Here is a 20,696-nt window from a genome sequence, read left to right as displayed (position 1 = left end):
TTTGTCCTCTCCCCCCGATCGGCGTCTTGCCAGAAACAGCCCCTGCTGTGAAGGGCACAGCTGCGACCGGCACTTTGGCTGGGTACGTCCCGCACTTGGGGACCGTACTGCCACTGCCGCCACCCTCAGCCGCCGCTGTCAGGACTGAAGCGAACACAGAGGGAAGGACCTGTGACCCCACTAAGCACCGCTGCCCCGGGTGACCCGTGACCTGCTCCGCCTCGAGCCGCAGCTCGCCTCGCCCTCCAGGGAAGCAACGCGACGTGGGACAGCTCCCCTTCCAGCCGTCCGCTTCAAGATCCTCAACCAGACAACTGACTCAAGGTACTGACAACTGTACGCCTCGCATGGTGAGGTCCGTACCCAGCGCATTGCCATAAATAGCCTGTGTGCCTCTAGAAGTAATCAAGAACTGTGCGCCTTGCTTCAGGACGTGTACGTCATGGAGTACACCTCGCATTGCCCCCTTGAAAGTAGAGAGCCTGGTGCGCTGCGCTTCGAGGCCCGGACTGTGCGCGACGTACACCGGCTGCTGAAGTGAACTGTTCCCTTCCTGAGAACGTCCCGCACCGCCAGAAGCGTGAGGCGTAGTGGGGCTCTCCCCATGTATCAAGGAGAACTGTGCACCATAGACTGTGCGCTGGATGTACGACTCGAACCCCCATCAGGAAGTCCAGGTACCTTGGTTCGCTGCCCCATAGACTGTGCGCTGAGAACAGGGCTTGAGGCCCAGTACGCTGAATCTCCCCGCAGTACGAGCCGCACAAGCTTGGTACGGCTCGTACCACTGTTAGCATTGCAGGAAGAGTACGCGTCTCACGCGAGATGCGTGAGACTTGGTAGGGCCGGGGCTAATAATCGTACGGAGTGCACTGGAGCGTTCTAAGAGGCCCCAACTTGGGAAATCACTGTACCAGGCGCCTAAAAACAGTACCTGACGTCAGAGAAGGGGTTGTGAAGATATTTAACCCTTTGCAAAACGAACATTGCATAAAAAGAACTGGCATCCCCAAAGTAACGGGAACCATTCCTTGAAAGTAAAACGACTGCATTTACAAGGCACTGCTGGAAGAGTATATATGGTCTATTGAAAGTAACTGGAACCTTGCATTTACAAGTAACTGGAACCGCGATTGAATAACCAAGACTGTATTTACAAGCCTGCGTGAAAAAAATTATATAAAGATATATTTTTTTACTACAATACAGTTTGGTGTCATTGTGTGGTGGGTTGGTGGTGATGGTGTGATACTGCAAATGTTTAACCATATGTGCCCCAGAGATTAGCCTAGACTGCTTGCGCCACACTACCTAGAGGGTAAGCAGGGGTTGTTCTTGAAGGTAATCCTTTGCCCTGACTTGGGAGAGAGGGTCCCTGCTTGTCGCCAGTGCTGCACTGCGCCAACCAGAGACCCCCATTTCCAACAATACCTACTTTCTAAAAGTGGTATTTTCAAACAATGTTAAAACAACTTCACTAAAAGATGTATTTTATCATTCTGAGTTCAGGCATACTAAACTCGAATTTCAATCATGTTAAGAGTCAGTTAGGATTATAAAATGTAATAATCTAACTGCCCATTTTGGCCTATGGGGAATAGGTAGCCTTGCAATAGTGAAAACCGGAAATGGCTGTAATTCACTATTAGGACATGCCACACACACCAGGGCATGTCCTACCTTATACCTACAATGCACCCTGCCCTTCGGCCTACCATAGGGGTGTCAGATATTAAGAAAAGGGAAGGATAAGGGATTGGCAAGTGGGCGCACATGCTCAGTCAACATGGCTGTACCAGACTGCACACAGGCTCTGCAATGGCAAGCCTTAGACACACTTTTACAGGCTGCTTCTGTGGGTGGCACAGCCAGTGCTGAAAGCCCACCAGCAGCATTTGGTTTACAAGCCCTGGGCACTCCTGGTGCACTGTACTAGCGTCTGTAAACCAAACCAGGCAATCATGGAATCACTAAACCATATATCAATATACAATAGGGAGAGCATATGAATTTTGGGCACTTTACCACTGCTGATCAGTGCTAGAGTCATAAAACCAACAAAAACAGGCCAGACGAAATACAGGAGTAAGGCAAAAAGTTCAGGGATGACCCTGCAAAAAGGGCCAAGTCCAACACACAGCTATTGTGAAGACCGGAGAAAAAAATGGACAGATGCCCCATATACCATACTGTAACCTTACCTTAACATGGACACATACTGGAACAGCAATAAGTCATGTCAGAGTTAGGCAGTTCCCCTCAACATTTTTTCCGAGTCAGTATAAAAAAAAGTTGCTGGACTAATGTCTACGATAAACCAATCTAGTACAAAATGTGCGACTACAGCAAAAATAAAACATAAAAAATAAAAGCACCACTATGGAATTGGTTTGTGCTACTTTCCTACAAAGCCTTAACACTAGTCATTAGCAGCAAGAAGTCTGCGTATTCCTTGGTGAGAGGGGCAAGGTAGCCTGGGCTGCAAAAAGCAAAACATTACATATATGCCATCATAACTAAAGGGAAATTATAGTATGCGACAGGTTAGGTGTTAAAGACACTTAATAGCAAAGTGTTTTATGTTAGAGGGGATACACTAGGAATTATGTGCACACAAGACCATATGGGTAATATTGTGATATTTGTTATGCAGTGAAAACCAATCAAGCTCTTGCTGCATCCACTGGTGTTAAACCTCAGCCAACACACATTAGGTTGCAAACACCGCAGTAGACATACCCACCACCTGGCAAAGTAAAGTAACTGACTATTTTGTCCTTCAGACATGAACTGTTGTGGTTGGCAGGAGATTTACGGATGCAAATGCAACAATTGGACAGAATGCTGAACAATGTCAAACATTCATCCCAGTACAGAGGTCTGGGCCTAAATCCATTGTTTGTTTTCTCCCCATGCCATTCCAGCTTAAATACAACCATATGCAAATCAGTCTTGACCCTGCTCCCTATGGGAACAGTCCAGCCCGAACTACCATGCCAGGTCCTCCCGGGACCAGAAACCAGCATCCTGGGACCAGGACCAGAAACCAGCATCCTGGGACTGGTCTCAGGGTCACCGACATTGGATTCAAGCTAGCCTGGCTGATGAGCATGATACCCCAGTCCCAGGATGTTTGTTTGCAGTCCAGGGAGGATCTGGCTTGGCTGGACTGTTCCCATGAGGATCAGGGAACGACTGATTTGCATATGGCTGGGTCTGAACTGGGGTACCCAAGTGAGCAAAACTACTATGGAATAAACCCAGATCTGGCGACTGGGGGTGAATGTGCATTGTTCAGCATTCTGTCCATTGTTCGTTTTTTGCTTTTGGCAGGATTTACCAACACTAGGATGTGATCTCTTGGTATTTTCACACTGCAACGCAGTCAAGTCTTTCAGAATGAAATACTGCTGGCAGCACCAGACTCCCATCCACATGATCACCCATGCTGCCAAGGAACATTAGAGATTTAAAAGTCAGCATACATATTTTACCAGGCAGAGATGTATTCAAAAGCTTCAGTTCTGAAGGAAAACTTGCAGTTCTTAGGTTTCAGGCTGCTGCCTTGATTTATCACAGTATGCAAAATCGTGCAGTTGCAATGGCTTGCTTGCAAAGTCAGCCAATATATTGCATGTTTCTCTTATATGATGGCCACAGCTGACCATGCTAGATTTTTAACTTCTGAGTGGGTGCTCATAGGCAGGGCCCAAGGGTATGAAGGAATATGGAGGAGTGTCTTGTATGCTCTTTCTTGGCGTGGATGTTTCCATCTCCTGGACCAGACCAGCCTTGCCTATGGCTCTTTGATAAGGGTAGAAGGCCAGGGGTGCCACTTCCCTAGTGTGCCAATGTTGTTACTGTGGCCACCAACACTACTTGGAATCTTGTTGTATATTTATCCTTCTTCTATTTCCTTTACTCCACCACAATTCTTACCTGTGTCATCCATTCCAGAATGTATATGGCTCTGTCTCCTTCTAGTGTTCTAGCTGGTGACAGTTTGTGCCTGGCCAGCTTGTGTTGAGGTGACTCCTTCTGTTTCCTGCAATAAACCTCTATTGCTGCTCCTGTGGTCTCCTGGTTACTTACTACAATTTTGGCGACGTTACCTGCTGGCCAGTACCATTGAAGACCTCATCTTGATACTTTTCAAGATTTTCAGCGGAAAGCAGGAGTTTTCCTCAACAAGAAACGAATCTACGGCGTGCAGATCTTGCCAAGGTTCTCCTCTTCTGTTTCCAGTGCAGGCGTCCATCTGTGGCAATCCTACAATTAATTTGGTAATCCTACCATTAATTTAAGACTAGAAAGCGGAGCGGAGCTCGAGCTCTACCAGCGCTGACGTCACCCAAACAACGGAGTTGGTGAGCCATTGCTGAACAAGCGCAGCGCGTGTGTGAGCCACGCTCGAGACACCGTCTTCGGTTGCCGTGGAGACGCATCAGACTCGTCAGTCGTTGCGCAGTGAGTACAGCGCATGCGCGAGCAACGCTCGAGACACCACTTCCTGTTACCCTGGAAACCAGCTGTCGTCAGAGAAGCTGTGCGCGAGTCAGCCGAAGCGAGAACAACGAGTTTCCTTGGTGAGAGACGCTCCCTGTGAGTTCCAAGCCTCGTTCCCAAACAGATTCAAGCCTCGTTTTCGCCAGCGGCCATCTTTCCTTCAGGCCTTTGTCCTCCAAGCCTCATTTCAACCGAAATCCAAACCTCGTTTTCAGCAACAGCCATTTTGTCGTCTAGTGTTTACATTGCAAACCTCACTTTGTCTTCCAGCCGTTTTTGGTGATATTGGAAAGGAATTTACTCGTTTACCCTAAAACTTCTGCCTAACTCTGTCGCAGTACTTCAATATTGTTTGGACACCTTATGAATGGTAAGAACTGTTACTACAATCTCTTAGTTTTTGTTGTGCAAAACTTGTGGTTATTTTGTTTTCACTCTACAATCAGTGAACATGGCACAACAATTTGTGGTAAATTCGCCTCCCCAGTTCCTACCTGAACCTGGTGTACCTGAAATACCTTGGGAGGACTGGTATATCATGTTTGACAATTACCTAGAAGCACTAGATGGACAGGAATTTTCACCCAAAAGGAAAAAAGCTATCCTTTTGAGCACTTTGGGCAAAGAAGGGCAGAGGGTCTTTAGATTCCTACCTATCACACTTAGAGCTGGCGGACATGACATTGATGAGTTTAAGGAAGCGGTTGATCGCTTGGAGATCAGATTTGCAAAGGAAGAGAATCTGATCATGAACCGATATAAGTTCTATACACAAAGCCAAAAAGAGTCAGAAACCATAGATGATTTTGTGGCCAGACTCAGAGAGCTTTCTATAAAGTGTAAGTTCGGTTCTATGAATGACGAGCTCATAAGAGATCAATTAGTCGTCCAGTGCTCAAGTAAGAAAATCCAAGAGAGGCTATGGGCAGCCAAAAATCCTACCTTGAAAGACGCAATTGATCTGGCCAAAGTAATTGAAGAGTCTAGTAAGTGCATGAAGGTCCTTGATTCGCACAAGTCAACTCCTCACCAAGAAGTTTCTGTGGTTACCGACAAAGGTAACGTTGTGGGGTGTGAACATTGTTCTGGAGACAGTGTTGCGGTAGTAAAAAATAGACCCAGACCCACTGTCAAGAAAACTTCAGTAAGCAAAGTCTGCAACAGGTGTGGCAGTAGCAGTCACTCTTCCGACGCCAGGTTTTGCTTTGCATCAAACAAAGAGTGTTTGAAGTGTGGGAAAGTCGGACATTTTTCCAAGATGTGCAAGAGCAAAATTAGACAGAGGGTGAATACTGTTGATGACTACTACGCTGATGATTCTGGAGTTGAACCTGACAGGCTTTTGGTCATTGACGATGTTGATGTCATCTGTGATGATCCGAGACAAACCAGACCCAAAGCCATCTTCAAGATTGACTCCCACGAGGTGTTGTTGATGGTTGACACGGGTTCTCGACATACCATTATACCCAAGTCTACTTTCAATGCCTTTTGGGAAGGGGTGAAATTACAGCGTAGTGATATCTCACCTAAGGGTTTCAATGGCCAGAAAATTGAAATCCTGGGTTTCTTTGAATCTGAGATTGCTTTTGAGAAAAGGTCTGTTTTTGGGAAAGTTTATGTTTCCATTGATGGCCCGCCTATTCTAGGGTGGGTACATCAATATGACCTCTACATCGTCATCAATCCTAGAGCAAAGAACCAAATTATGGTTGTTGACGATGACTCTATTGAATTCATCTTGTCTGAATTTGGGTCTGTGTTCAAGGAGGAGTTGGGTGAACTTCGGGGGTATGCCCATCTCATTAAGTTAAAGAAGGGTAGTCTGCCAGTGCAGCATCGGGTAAGGAGGATTCCTATATCAATCCAGAGTGAGGTAAAACTTTTAATTGAAGAGATGCTTCAGTCTGGTGTAATTGAGCCTACAGAAGCTTCAGCATGGATTTCGCCCGTCGTGATTTCTAAAAAATCAGACGGAAAATTGAGATTTTGTGTGGACCTCAGGTCCCTAAACAAGTGTGTCGTTGCGGACACCTTCCCATTACCCAACATCACGGAGATGGTTTCCACTCTTCAGGGGGCGAGATATTTCTCAAAGCTCGACCTGAAGAGCGCCTACCATCAGGTTAAGCTCCATGAGTCCTCGAAACATCTTACCGCCTTCATCACCCCAGAGGGTATCTTTCAATTTACTCGTCTTCCCTTTGGGCTGATTTCGGCGGCGAGTGTCTTTCAAAGATTAGTCAGCGAAATCTTTAAGGGGCTCAAAAATGTGGTATTCTTTCAAGATGACATCTTGGTCTTTGGAGAGTCTGTGACTGACCACAACCTTGTTCTCAGGAATGTCCTACACAGAATCTGGGACACTGGCCTTACACTACGTAGGGAGAAGTGCTCTTTTCTTGTAGAGAACATTGAGTACTTGGGACATGAGATTTCAGTCGATGGCGTCAGACCCAAGAAGAACCTTCTTGATGCAATACGCTTAGCCCCTTGCCCGTCTGACAAGGACCAGTTGCGGTCATTCATGGGCTTGATCGAATACTACTCCAAATTTGTGGAGAAATTCTCAGAGAAGACCTTGCCTCTGAGAACCTTATTGAAGAAGGGTTGCAAATTTTCATGGGGTCCTGAAATGGAAACTTGTTTTAATGAAATTAAGGAGGCTATCTGCAGTGCTAAGGTTCTGGCACCCTTTGATACTGCCAAGCCCTCCACTTTGTTGGTAGATGCCAGTGCCTGTGGCCTCGGTGCAGTTTTGCTTCAGTCCCACAAGGATGGTGACAGACCAGTTGCCTTTGCCTCGCGTACCCTTTCGAAATGTGAACAGAACTATTCTGTTATCGAGAAAGAGGCTTTGGCTGCTGCGTGGGGTGCTCATCATTTTCGACCATATCTGTGGGGCACCCGCTTCAACCTTAAGACTGACCATAAACCCCTCATCCGCATTCTTTCTCCTGGGGGTGGAGCATTTGGTTCTCCGAGGTTGGCAAGGTTAGCCTCTAAACTCCAGGAATACCACTTTGACATTTCACACATCTCTGGGTGGAGGAACTTCCAGGCCGACTGTCTGTCTAGGTTGGCTGTTCCGTCTGGTTCTGATGTTGGCTTCAGTCTGGAGGGATGTGATGCGAATGTTGCTTGGATCGACGATGTGCTTTTTCTTTCTGAGAGCTCCTTTTCTCGCTCTGAGTGGGTTGATGCCATGTCTAGAGATACTGTGTTACAGGAAGTCATCCAGCTCATCAAATTAGGTTCACGCAGAGAGAGCTGTCTCCATGTCTCTGTCCGTCCTTTTCTCAAAATCATAGATGATTTGTCTGTTTGCAATGACAATGTGATATTGCGTGGTGACAAATTTGTACCTCCTGCTGATTTGAGACCGAAGCTCATCTCCTTAGCACATGAGGGTCATCTTGGCCAAACCCTGACGCAACAGCGTCTCAAGCTCAACTTCTGGTGGCCCGGTGTGGACTCCATGGTCTCCTCATGGGTCGAGGATTGTCCTATCTGCAAGGTGGGTGAGAAGAGACTTAAGGTTTCAGTGGGTTCTGAAATGGGTGCGTTGCAGTTCCCGGAAATTCCGTGGCACTCCATCTGCTTAGATTTCATAGGTCCCATTGCAGAACTGCCTATTTCTCAGAGGTTTGCTGTTGTCATTGTCGACTGCCATTCTAAGTGGTTGTCTGTGGAGTTTCTCAAGGACATCACTACGGCTACTACCATTAATCACCTTAAGTCTTTATTTTTTAGAGAAGGTTTCCCTAGTGTTCTTATAACTGACAATGGCACACAGTTGGTTTCGCATGAGATGCAAGCCTTTTTGTCTGATTGCGGTATTTCCCACCATAGGACCTCTCTCTACAACCCTCAGGGTAATGGTATCTGTGAACGCCTTAATAGATTGGTGAAAGGCACCGTTCAAATGGCCCTCTCCAGTGGTTCTTCTGTCTCTTCCCTTGTTAGTGAAATGGTTTATGCATATTGTACCACTCTTCATGGTTCCCACTCCAAATCCCCTTTTGAGATGATGAGGGGTAGAGTTCCCAGCACCAAACTCATTCCCTCTTGGCTCAAAAATTTGCTTTGTCAGTCTCTTTTAGGTGATGGTTCCAGAGTGGTCCCCAAGCTTTCTCGTAAGGACTCTATGTTTCCTTCCGGTAAGGGCGCTTCTAGTTGTAGTTCTGTAGGTCTGCTTCCTAGGGTCTCCTCTCACAAACCTCGTGAAGGTGATGGGACCTCCACCAAGGTTGTAGTTGGTAAAATTGCGAGAGGTGACCTTGTCAAGGTAAAGTCAGGTCGTGTTTCTGGCGGGTTGTCCAAGTTCCGTGGTCCTTTTCTGGTTAAGATGGTCTATCCCCACTATGTTGTCCTCTCCAATGGGGAGAAGTGGAACTTAAGGAGGGTTGCCCTCTATCAGAAAGGTAGCGTTAGCTCTGTAGTTGGTCCTAGTTCTGTTCCTGTCCCTTCTCCTGTCCAAGATCTTCCCTCCTCAGGCTTCATGTTTGTTCCTTCTCCGGTTCCGAGTCCTGTGGTTCCTGTTCCTGTGGCTAGGGGTGACGGTGGAGGGGATGCTACTGATCACGCTGTGTCTCTTCCCAATTCCATTACTGATCTCGTTCCCAACTCCTTTACTGATTCTAACCCCATTACTTCTTCAAGTCCTTCTTTACCTGCCATCAGAACTCAAAGGAGCCGTAGACCTCCTGCTCATTTGAATGATTTCTGTTGTGATTAGTTCTTTTAGAGGGGTGACGTGTGTCCCTTTCAATGCTTATTAATTTTGATGTTTTCACCGCTTATAATTACTTGTGTATTAATTATATGATGTTCTCTTTGCTTATAATTATTTGTGTTCGAACGCTTATCATTCTATGATGTCTTTTGTCTTTATTTCAGGAATTGTTCTTTAGCCATGTGCTAAGTTTCCTTTCAATGACATGTCTACTCTTTTGTGTTAAGTTTCCTTTTATTCCTTTTATTTCTATTCTACGAGAGGAGATGTGTTGTATATTTATCCTTCTTCTATTTCCTTTACTCCACCACAATTCTTACCTGTGTCATCCATTCCAGAATGTATATGGCTCTGTCTCCTTCTAGTGTTCTAGCTGGTGACAGTTTGTGCCTGGCCAGCTTGTGTTGAGGTGACTCCTTCTGTTTCCTGCAATAAACCTCTATTGCTGCTCCTGTGGTCTCCTGGTTACTGGAATCTCAATGCTTAGATATTGCCTGCCCCTTCCAGTGGCTCCCATGCCACCTTGCCTGGGTCTGGCTTCCCACATGACTCCCCTAATGCACCTTCAGAATCCTATTACATGGGGATTAGGTGGGTAAGTAGACAACTACAACAAACGACTTCCAATCTGGCAAGTTTTTTTTTTGTTTAACTTCCAAAAGACACAGATAATGGGATTGACACGCTTGCCAGTAGCTAGCACTCCACCAGACTGTCCCATGGCCATACCTTGGTTTCCTGTCACACAACAGTTACCACAATGCCATATGGCCTTGGCTGTAGAGCAGGGTTCTCGAAAGTTAATGCTGGATGGCCGGACCCAAGCTTGATTTTTTAAATAACTGAATTTATCTTAATGGGGTATGCTAAAAATCTGGCATGGATCCAGCCCTCCAGGGCCGACTTTGGAGAACCATAGTGGCTCTTACCTCTTCCTTCTTGAAGATTATTTCCTCCCAGACACCCAAACACGTGGCTTGCCTAATGCTCAGATCAAGGCACCTGCTGCTGTCCTCAAGACTTCATGTGCACCCTTACCCAGGTCATACCTGTAGGGAACGTGCCCCTACACACAGAATTAGGCTATTACTTTGTCAGTTTTGACCATATGGCCCCGCACCCGTGATTATAAACTCATTCTGCACTTACTTCCATATAGTTTGTTTCACAAATAATTTCTCTGGCACTCCACAGGTAGGCAGGGCACATTAACTTCTTTACATAGGTAACTGCAGACACCATATCCGGAGTCGAAGAAATATCAATTGTCACATTCATAGAAAAGCTTGCGTCATCCTGCAGAAAAAATAAATACATCTGAATTTACTGCAACAACTGCGTTTCGAGTATCCCGATAAATGTGTACCAGCAAAAGTCACTTTACTTTGAAATTCGAAGATGCAATGTACCAAGCAATGCGTGGCAGTCTGCACCACAGGCACGATAAGGGACTCCAACGAAAAATCTACCGAACGAATTTCATTACAAGACCGGAGGCTACCATTATGCATACAACTTTTAATGCAGTCCAAGCATAGACGCATATGTCACAAAGCAAAAGTTCCAACTTAGAATACATATGAATCAACAATAGCATGAATCACTAGGCAATCACCCTCTTTTAAATGCGGCTCCAAGCAAGATAAGTCACCTCCTTACTTAGCTCTTATAATATTGTAATTTCATGTTTAAGACTTGTATTTTATTATTAATCTATATTTGTTACTATATACTGATTAACCCCTTCATCCCTACAGGAGTAATATTTATATATATATACAATGTACCTGTTTTATATACCATCTTATAAGGTAGAGTAACACTTTTTTACTCCTTATACCCAGACCCCCAACCTCCAATTTACAGAGGTTGGCTTCCGCTTTCCTTTCCTGTAGTTGTCTTTATTTTAAAGTTATAAGTCTTTCCTCTCGCGCGCGAATTATTCAAAAAACACAGTGACCCGCTTTTATTTTCAGAACAATCTCCCAGACGTTCATAATTGTGCCCAATACCTAAGACTTTGTCAAAACCTTGTGAGGTACGACGCTTTGTGAATGTATCTAATTATTTATCCGTGTTACCCTCGCCTCCCTCCCATAATCAGTCTATTAGGATTGATATTTACAAACTAATTTGAAGGTAATATTAAAAAATTAAAAAAAAAATTAAAAAAGGGAGAGGATATATATATATATATATATATATATATATATATATATATATATATATATATATATATTGAAAACATTACTATAAACATATAAAAAAAAGGCTGTACATATATAGCAAGTTTATAGAGAAAGGTTAAGAATTCAATATAAGCTTCAAACATTCTTATATATTTATTTTTTCAATTCAAAATATGTCTGAGTCAGATTCTGATTCAATTCACAGTATTACTGTTGAATCTGATTTTAATAATGATGCCATCAAAAAACGTATCCACAAGGAGATGAGATCACGTATGTTTTCTACTCTCTCCCAAGTTAGGTCATCTAAGAGACCCTTGTTCCATTAAAATGATGACCTATCTGACTTGGACATAGCTGAGATTAATGATCTCACCGAAAAAAGGGGTAAGAAGCATAAAAAAAGTAATAATATTGATTATACCCCAGAGAGCACGGGAGGTCGTAGCACCTCAAATTTTACAGGAGGTCCTCGCACCTCATTTGCCTCAGGTGTCCCCCGCGGCACAAATCTGAAAGGTGTCCTTAGCGGCACAAATCTGAAAGGTGTCCTTAGCGGCACAAATCTGAAAGGTGTCCTTAGCGGCACAAATTTGATGGGTGTCCCTCGCGGCACAATTCACCAAAGTGCTCTAGATAATGATCCAAGTGATATTGATGGCTCAGAATTTCCTGACGAATATATTCTTGACCTAGATGAGGACGATCAAGATATTGATTCCTTTCTCTTGAATGACGACAATGGTCCTTCATCTTCTAAAGATAGTATCTTGGACCGTTTAGGGGAAGAAATGTTCTCCCCTTTTAACATTAAACATCCTAGAAGCTCAGAGTGGACTCCACATGAGCAGGTTTCTAAATTCATATCTAAATGGATTAGGAACCCTTTAGAAAGGGAAACTTGCAATCTTTTGAGGGCAGAATGCACCAGACCTTCAATTGAAGGTAAAGTCTGTCAAACTCCTAACCTTGATCCGGAACTAATTACTTATCTTTTTAAATTAGGAAGAGACCCACGCAAATGCTTGGAAAGGTCGCTTAAGCGCTGCCAAGATAAAGTTCTCGACATCCTAGGTCCACTTACTAAAATAATTGACGCAGCTGAGGAGAGTTACCTTAATGGTTCCCCTCTTGACACACACTCCATTCGAGGATGGAGCCAAAGAGCACTTGTCCTCTTAGGAAATGCCAACGCAGGACTTAATTGTGAAAGAAGAAGAGTAGTACTCAATAAAATTAGTCCAAAATTAATCGATATGGCTGAAAAAGAAACCCCCATTAATCCAAAAGGTTTACTTTTTGGAGAAGTTTTAATATGTATCAACATTTACCGCTTTAGATAGAGCGCATCAAAACATGAAAAAAGTTTTTTTTTTCTACAACAGCAACCTTTTTGGAAGGGCTGGAAGAAGGGGGCAATCTTCCGGCCGCTTTAATCGACGCCCCTTCCCAAGAAACAGAGGCAATTTTGGTAGAGGGTACCAACCACCCAACTAACCACAGTTTTATCCACCCAGAGGAAGAGGTTTCCGCTCCAGAGAATTCCGAGCACAAGGAGCACCTGCTGACTCCACCCCTCAAGTGAGTACTCCTTCCCCTTCCCTTTCTTTGAATCCAAAAGTAGGTGGCAGACTAAGATTCTTTTACCACAATTGGAAAATTATCACACAAGATCCCTGGGTTCTGAACACCGTTCAAGGTTTTTGTATAGATTTCACCAAGACTCCAATACAGTACTCTCTTCCAAGACCGACACCCCTTACACTAGATCAAGAAAAAATCATAGAAGAAGAAATTTCCTCAATGCTAAAAAAAGGAGCAATTCTAGAGGTACCCATGGAATTTATGACATTCCTAAGTACTCTCTTCCTTGTGGAAAAGAAAGACAAGGGTTGGAGACCGGTTATAAATCTCATGGAACTCAACAAATTCCTTGTCTACCGTCATTTCAAGATGGAGGGCATCCATCTTCTCAGAGACCTCTTACTAGAAGGAGACTGGCTAGTCAAATTAGATCTGACGGACGCCTACTTTACAATTCCCATGACAAAGGAACACCAACCCTTTCTTCAGTTCATTTGGAAAAAACATCTCTTTCAATTTCAGGCTCTTCCCTTCGGCCTCTCTTCTGCCCCATGGTGTTTCACCAAGGTAATGAGAGCAGTTGCCTCATGTCTAAGAGAAAAAGGGATTTGTCTCATCATTTACTTAGACGACATCCTGATTCTTTCTCAAGACTATGCTCAAATCATCAAAGATCTGAAGACAGTTATAGACCTCTTAGAAAGTCTGGGTTTTATCATAAACTGGGAAAAATCCATTCTAGTCCCCTCAAAGAAGATGGAGTTCCTGGGCTTCACAGTAGACACAGCAGAATGCCTTCTCCTTCGCCCTCCCAAGAAGATTGCCAAAATAATAAAGGTGATAAGACATGTATTGAAACAAGAAAATCTCTCCCTAAGAGAACTAGCAAGACTTCTAGGCCTTCTATCTTCCTCCATTCAGGCCATTTTTCCGGGACCACTGAATTATCGAGCCCTTCAGAATAAAAGCAAGAGCTCTCAGGTCAGGTCTTTGGTACGGAGATCGAATTTCCTTAAACCCAGATGCAATCTTAGAACTTAACATGGTGTTTAGACAATCTAGATGCATGGAATGGGAGAGCGATCTTTGGTTCAGCACCAGATTTTATTCTAGAATCGGATGCCAGCCTTCATGGCTGGGGTGCTTGTCTACTGAACCAGAACACTGGAGGAATTTGGTCCCAACAAGAGTCCCTGCACTACATCAATTATCTAGAATTAACTGCAGGACTTTATGCTCTAATGAGCTTCAAACGCTTTCTTCAAGGAAGATCAGTCATATTGAAAATGGACAATATGTCTGCCGTTGCTTACATAAACCGTCTAGGAGGGACCAAGTCAGAAGACCTCTCCATTCTAGCAAAGAAGCTTTGGTTTTTCTGCCTAGAACACAAAATCTCTGAGAGCAGAATACCTTCCAGGGAAATCCAATCTTTGCGCAGATTGGAATTCAAGATTCATCTTGGATTACAGCGACTGGAAGCTCAACACTTCTGTTTTCAACTCCCTCAATCATTTCTGGGGCCCATCCCAAATAGATTTGCGAGCAGATTGACTACCCAATTGATATCTTATTTCAGCTGGATGCCCGATCCTGGTGCTCTAGCAGTGAATGCCTTTCTCCAACCTTGGATAGGGATCAACGCTTATGCCTTCCCTCCATTTGCAATGATCCAGAGACTCCTTCAGAAAGTGAGACAAGAACGATCCTCAATTGTCCTAGTAACTCCTTTTTGGCCATCCCAAGTCTAACGATCTCGCTAGACTTTCGTCAACAGCTTCAACTCTCCTTGGAGAGTCATGGGCCCCTGGAACACATTACGGGTACAACAACATTTGGAAAGTCTGGTCACGTTGGTGCTTGGAAAGGGACTTGGATCCCGTGGAGGCACCTATTGTTGATATAGTTAATTTTCTTGGAGAACAATTCGATAGAGGTTCAAGTTACAGATCTCTCAATTGTTTTAGATCTGCTATATCTGCAGGACATTCTCTAATTAACAATAAAACGGTAGGTAAAAATCCTAATATTTGTAGAATACTTAAAAGTATCAGACTTAGAAGACCTCCTCAACCTAGCTATCAATCTCTTTGGGATGTTAATTTAATTCTTGACCTTTTTTGTTCTTGGCCAGTTAATTCTCTTCTCAGCAGGAAGAATCTTTCTATCAAATTAGCTACTCTTCTTTGCTTAATTTCATGCATTAGAGTCTCTGATGTTAAAGCTCTAGATATTTCTTTTAGATCTTACGATATGTTTGGAGTAAAATTTGAAATACATAGAAGAACTAAAACCATGTCAGATTCTATTTTCTATCCTCGTTTTGATACTTGCACTAAACTCTGTGTTGTTCAATGTATGAAAGAATATGATGTGAGAATGAACTCTCTTCGTCCTTTGAATGTATCTCAGTTACTCCTCTCTTTTGTTAAACCCCATAAAGGAATTTCTTCTAGCTCTATTGCTGGATGGGTTAAAACAGTCATGAAACTTCCTGGAATCAATCTGAATATTTTTAAACCACATTCTATTAGAGGCGCAATGGCCAGTAAGTCATTCTGCTCAGGTGGTAAGTTAGATGATATTCTAATGGCTGCTGATTGGTCTAATGTGGGTGGGCCCAGTTTATGATAAAACCCAGACTTTCTAAGAGGTCTATAACGGTCTTCAGATCTTTGATGATTTGAGCATAGTCTTGAGAAAGAATCAGGATGTCGTCTAAGTAAATGATGAGACAAATCCCTTTTTCTCTTAGACATGAGGCAACTGCTCTCATTACCTTGGTGAAACACCATGGGGCAGAAGAGAGGCCGAAGGGAAGAGCCTGAAATTGAAAGAGATGGTTTTTCCAGATGAACTGAAGAAAGGGTTGGTGTTCCTTTGTCATGGGAATTGTAAAGTAGGCGTCCGTCAGATCTAATTTGACTAGCCAGTCTCCTTCTAGTAAGAGGTCTCTGAGAAGATGGATGCCCTCCATCTTGAAATGACGGTAGACAAGGAATTTGTTGAGTTCCATGAGATTTATAACCGGTCTCCAACCCTTGTCTTTCTTTTCCACAAGGAAGAGAGTACTTATGAATGTCATAAATTCCATGGGTACCTCTAGAATTGCTCCTTTTTTTAGCATTGAGGAAATTTCTTCTTCTATGATTTTTTCTTGATCTAGTGTAAGGGGTGTCGGTCTTGGAAGAGAGTACTGTATTGGAGTCTTGGTGAAATCTATACAAAAACCTTGAACGGTGTTCAAAACCCAGGGATCTTGTGTGATAATTTTCCAATTGTGGTAAAAGAATCTTAGTCTGCCACCTACTTTTGGATTCAAAGAAAGGGAAGGGGAAGGAGTACTCACTTGAGGGGTGGAGTCAGCAGGTGCTCCTCGTGCTCGGAATTCTCTGGAGCGGAAACCTCTTCCTCTGGGTGGATAAAACTGTGGTTAGTTGGGTGGTTGGTACCCTCTACCAAAATTGCCTCTGTTTCTTGGGAAGGGGCGTCGATTAAAGCGGCCGGAAGATTGCCCCCTTCTTCCAGCCCTTCCAAAAAGGTTGCTGTTGTAGTTAAAAACTTTTTTCATGTTTTGATGCGCTCTATCTAAAGCGGTAAAGGTTGATACATATTAAAACTTCTCCAAAAAGTAAACCTTTTGGATTAATGGAGGTTTCTTTTTCAGCCATATCGATTAATTTTGGACTAATTTTATTGAGGACTACTCTTCTTCTTTCACAATTAAGTCCTGCGTTGGCATTTCCTAAGAGGACAAGTGCTCTTTGGCTCCATCCTCGAATGGAGTGTGTGTCAAGAGGGGAACCATTAAGGTAACTCTCCTCAGCTGCGTCGATTATTTTAGTAAGTGGACCTAGGATGTCGAGAACTTTATCTTGGCAGATCTTAAGCGACCTTTCCAAGCCTTTGCGTGGGTCTCTTCCTAATTTAAAAAGATAAGCAATTAGTTCCGGATCAAGGTTAGGAGTTTGACAGACTACCTTCAATTGAAGGTCTGGTGCATTCTGCCCTCAAAAGATTGCGAGTTTCCCTTTCTAAAGGGTTCCTAATCCATTTAGATATGAATTTAGAAACGTGCTCATGTGGAGTCCACTCTGAGCTTCAAGGATGTTTAATGTTAAAAGGGGAGAACATTTCTTCCTCTAAAGGGTCCAAGATACTATCTTTAGAAGATGAAGGACCATTGTCGTCATTCAAGAGAAAGGAATCAATATCTTGATCGTTCTCATCTAGGTCAAGAATATATTCGTCAGGAAATTCTGAGCCATCAATATCACTTGGATCATTATCTAGAGCACTTTGGTGAATTGTGCCGCAAGGGACACCCATCAAATTTGTGCCGCTAAGGACACCTTTCAGATTTGTGCCGCGAGGGACACCTGAGGCAAATGAGGTGCGAGGACCTCCTGTAAAATTTGAGGTGCTAGGACCTCCCGTGCTCTCTGGGACATCAAACTTGAAGAAGGATGACGGAAGAAAACACCATCCACGATTGATCCACAGGTGTGAAATCAAGAAGACAAGTTATCTGCAAGGCAAAGAAAGGTTGTTAATAAATCCCAATAAAAGTATTAAGGACAAGAATAATAAACAATCATCTAAATAACAATTCCTGACAAAGGAAAGGATGTAAGTAATCCTGCAAAGGAAAATAATGTTTGTAAGTAAAAAATTCAAATAAGCATATCATAACATATATTATATATATATTATATCATTTAATCAACCACCCAGGGAAGGGTGGGAGGGATAATGTTAGCCTCCGTGTCTTTAATGAAATCCAGATTCTCTGGTCATGTAAATAGGAGAATCGCAATTTCATTACAAGACCGGAGGCTACCATTATGCATGTTGGTAGCCATGTAAATCAACATCAGACATGTGAGAAACAGGTTTGCAATAATGATGAGCAAAGGTTCTAGAATTAGACCAATCAGCAGCCTTTAGAATATCATCTAACTTACCACCTGAGCAGAATGACTTACTGGCCATTGCGCCTCTAATAGAATGTGGTTTAAAAATATTCAGATTGATTCCAGGAAGTTTCATGACTGTTTTAACCCATCCAGCAATAGAGCTAGAAGAAATTCCTTTATGGGGTTTAACAAAAGAGAGGAGTAACTGAGATACATTCAAAGGACGAAGAGAGTTCATTCTCACATCATATTCTTTCATACATTGAACAACACAGAGTTTAGTGCAAGTATCAAAACGAGGATAGAAAATAGAATCTGACATGGTTTTAGTTCTTCTATGTATTTCAAATTTGACTCCAAACATATCGTAAGATCTAAAAGAAATATCTGGAGCTTTAACATCAGAGACTCTAATGCATGAAATTAAGCAAAGAAGAGTAGCTAATTTGATAGAAAGATTCTTCCTGCTGAGAAGAGAATTAACTGGCCAAGAACAAAAAAGGGTCAAGAATTAAATTAACACCCCAAAGAGATGGATAGCTAGGTTGAGGAGGTCTTCTAAGTCTGATACATTTAAGTATTCTACAAATATTAGGCTTTTTACCTACCGTTTTATTGTTAATTAGAGAATGTCCTGCAGAAATAGCAGATCTAAAACAATTGAGAGATCTGTAACTTGAACCTCTATCGAATTGTTCTTCAAGAAAATGAACTATATCAACAATAGGTGCCTCCACGGGATCCAAGTCCCTTTCCAAGCACCAACGTGACCAGACTTTCCAAATGTTGTTGTACCCGTAATGTGTTCCAGGGGCCCATGACTCTCCAAGGAGAGTTGAAGCTGTTGCCGAAAGTCTAGCGAGATCGTTAGACTTGGGATGGCCAAAAAGGAGTTACTAGGACAATTGAGGATCGTTCTTGTCTCACTTTCTGAAGGAGTCTCTGGATCATTGCAAATGGAGGGAAGGCATAAGCGTTGATCCCTACCCAAGGTTGGAGAAAGGCATTCACTGCTAGAGCACCAGGATCGGGCATCCAGCTGAAATAAGATATCAATTGGGTAGTCAATCTGCTCGCAAATAAATCTATTTGGGATGGGCCCCAGAAATGATAGAGAGAGTTGAAAACAGAAGTGTTGAGCTTCCAGTCGCTGTAATCCAAGATGAATCTTGAATTCCAATCTGCGCAAAGATTGGATTTCCCTGGAAGGTATTCTGCTCTCAGAGAGATTTGTGTTCTAGGCAGAAAAACCAAAGCTTCTTTGCTAGAATGGAGAGGTCTTCTGACTTGGTCCCTCCTAGACGGTTTATGTAAGCAACGGCAGACATATTGTCCATTTTCAATATGACTGATCTTCCTTGAAGAAAGCGTTTGAAGCTCATTAGAGCATAAAGTCCTGCAGTTAATTCTAGATAATTGATGTGGTGCAGGGACTCTTGTTGGGACCAAATTCCTCCAGTGTTCTGGTTCTGTAGACAAGCACCCCAGCCATGAAGGCTGGCATCCGATTCTAGAATAAAATCTGGTGCTGAACCAAAGATCGCTCTCCCATTCCATGCATCTAGATTGTCTAAACACCATGTTAGTTCTAAGATTGCATCTGGGTTTAAGGAAATTCGATCTCCGTACCAAAGACCTGACCTGAGAGCTCTTGCTTTTATTCTCTGAAGGGCTCGATAATTCAGTGGTCCCGGAAAAATGGCCTGAATGGAGGAAGATAGAAGGCCTAGAAGTCTTGCTAGTTCTCTTAGGGAGAGATTTTCTTGTTTCAATACATGTCTTATCTCCTTTCTTATTTTGGCAATCTTCTTGGGAGGGAGAAGGAGAAGACATTCTGTTGTGTCTTCTGTGAAGCCCAGGAACTCCATCTTCTTTGAGGGGACTAGAATGGATTTTTCCCAGTTTATGATAAAACCCAGACTTTCTAAGAGGTCTATAACTGTCTTCAGATCTTTGATGATTTGAGCATAGTCTTGAGAAAGAATCAGGATGTCGTCTAAGTAAATGATAGACAAATCCCTTTTTCTCTTAGACATGAGGCAACTGCTCACATTACCTTGGTGAAACACCATGGGGCAGAAGAGAGGCCGAAGGGAAGAGCCTGAAATTGAAAGAGATGGTTTTTCCAAATGAACTGAAGAAAGGGTTGGTGTTCCTTTGTCATGGGAATTGTAAAGTAGGCGTCCTTCAGATCTAATTTGACTAGCCAGTCTCCTTCTAGTAAGAGGTCTCTGAGAAGATGGATGCCCTCCATCTTGAAATGACTGTAGACAAGGAATTTGTTGAGTTCCATGAGATTTATAACCGGTCTCCAACCCTTGTCTTTCTTTTCCACAAGGAAGAGAGTACTAATGAATGTCATAAATTCCATGGGTACCTCTAGAATTGCTCCTTTTTTAGCATTGAGGAAATTTCTTCTTCTATGATTTTTTCTTGATCTAGTGTAAGGGGTGTCGGTCTTGGAAGAGAGTACTGTATTGGAGTCTTGGTGAAATCTATACAAAAACCTTGAACGGTGTTCAGAACCCAGGGATCTTGTGTGATAATTTTCCAATTGTGGTAAAAGAATCTTAGTCTGCCACCTACTTTTGGATTCAAAGAAAGGGAAGGGAAAGGAGTACTCACTTGAGGGGTGGAGTCAGCAGGTGCTCCTCGTGCTCGGAATTCTCTGGAGCGGAAACCTCTTCCTCTGGGTGGATAAAACTGTGGTTAGTTGGGTGGTTGGTACCCTCTACCAAAATTGCCTCTGTTTCTTGGGAAGGGGCG

The 20,696-nt window shown here is 43.2% G+C and overlaps 1 protein-coding gene across 1 annotated transcript in view; it reads right to left on the bottom strand.

The window, feature by feature from the left end:
• LOC144762531 (uncharacterized) overlaps positions 1–20,696 on the bottom strand; it is a 168,360-nt gene that overhangs the window by 120,914 nt on the left and 26,750 nt on the right. The window contains exon 5 of the mRNA XM_078647755.1: positions 10,391–10,537. Coding sequence (XP_078503881.1) covers positions 10,391–10,537 — 147 coding nt within the window. The remainder of the gene's footprint in view (positions 1–10,390; positions 10,538–20,696) is intronic.

The sequence above is a fragment of the Lissotriton helveticus genome, chromosome 6, assembly GCF_964261635.1.
Source record: "Lissotriton helveticus chromosome 6, aLisHel1.1, whole genome shotgun sequence".
Taxonomy (NCBI): Eukaryota; Metazoa; Chordata; class Amphibia; order Caudata; family Salamandridae; genus Lissotriton; species Lissotriton helveticus.
The sequence above is the reverse complement of the archived record's forward strand: the minus strand, read 5'-3'. Positions and strand labels throughout refer to the sequence as shown.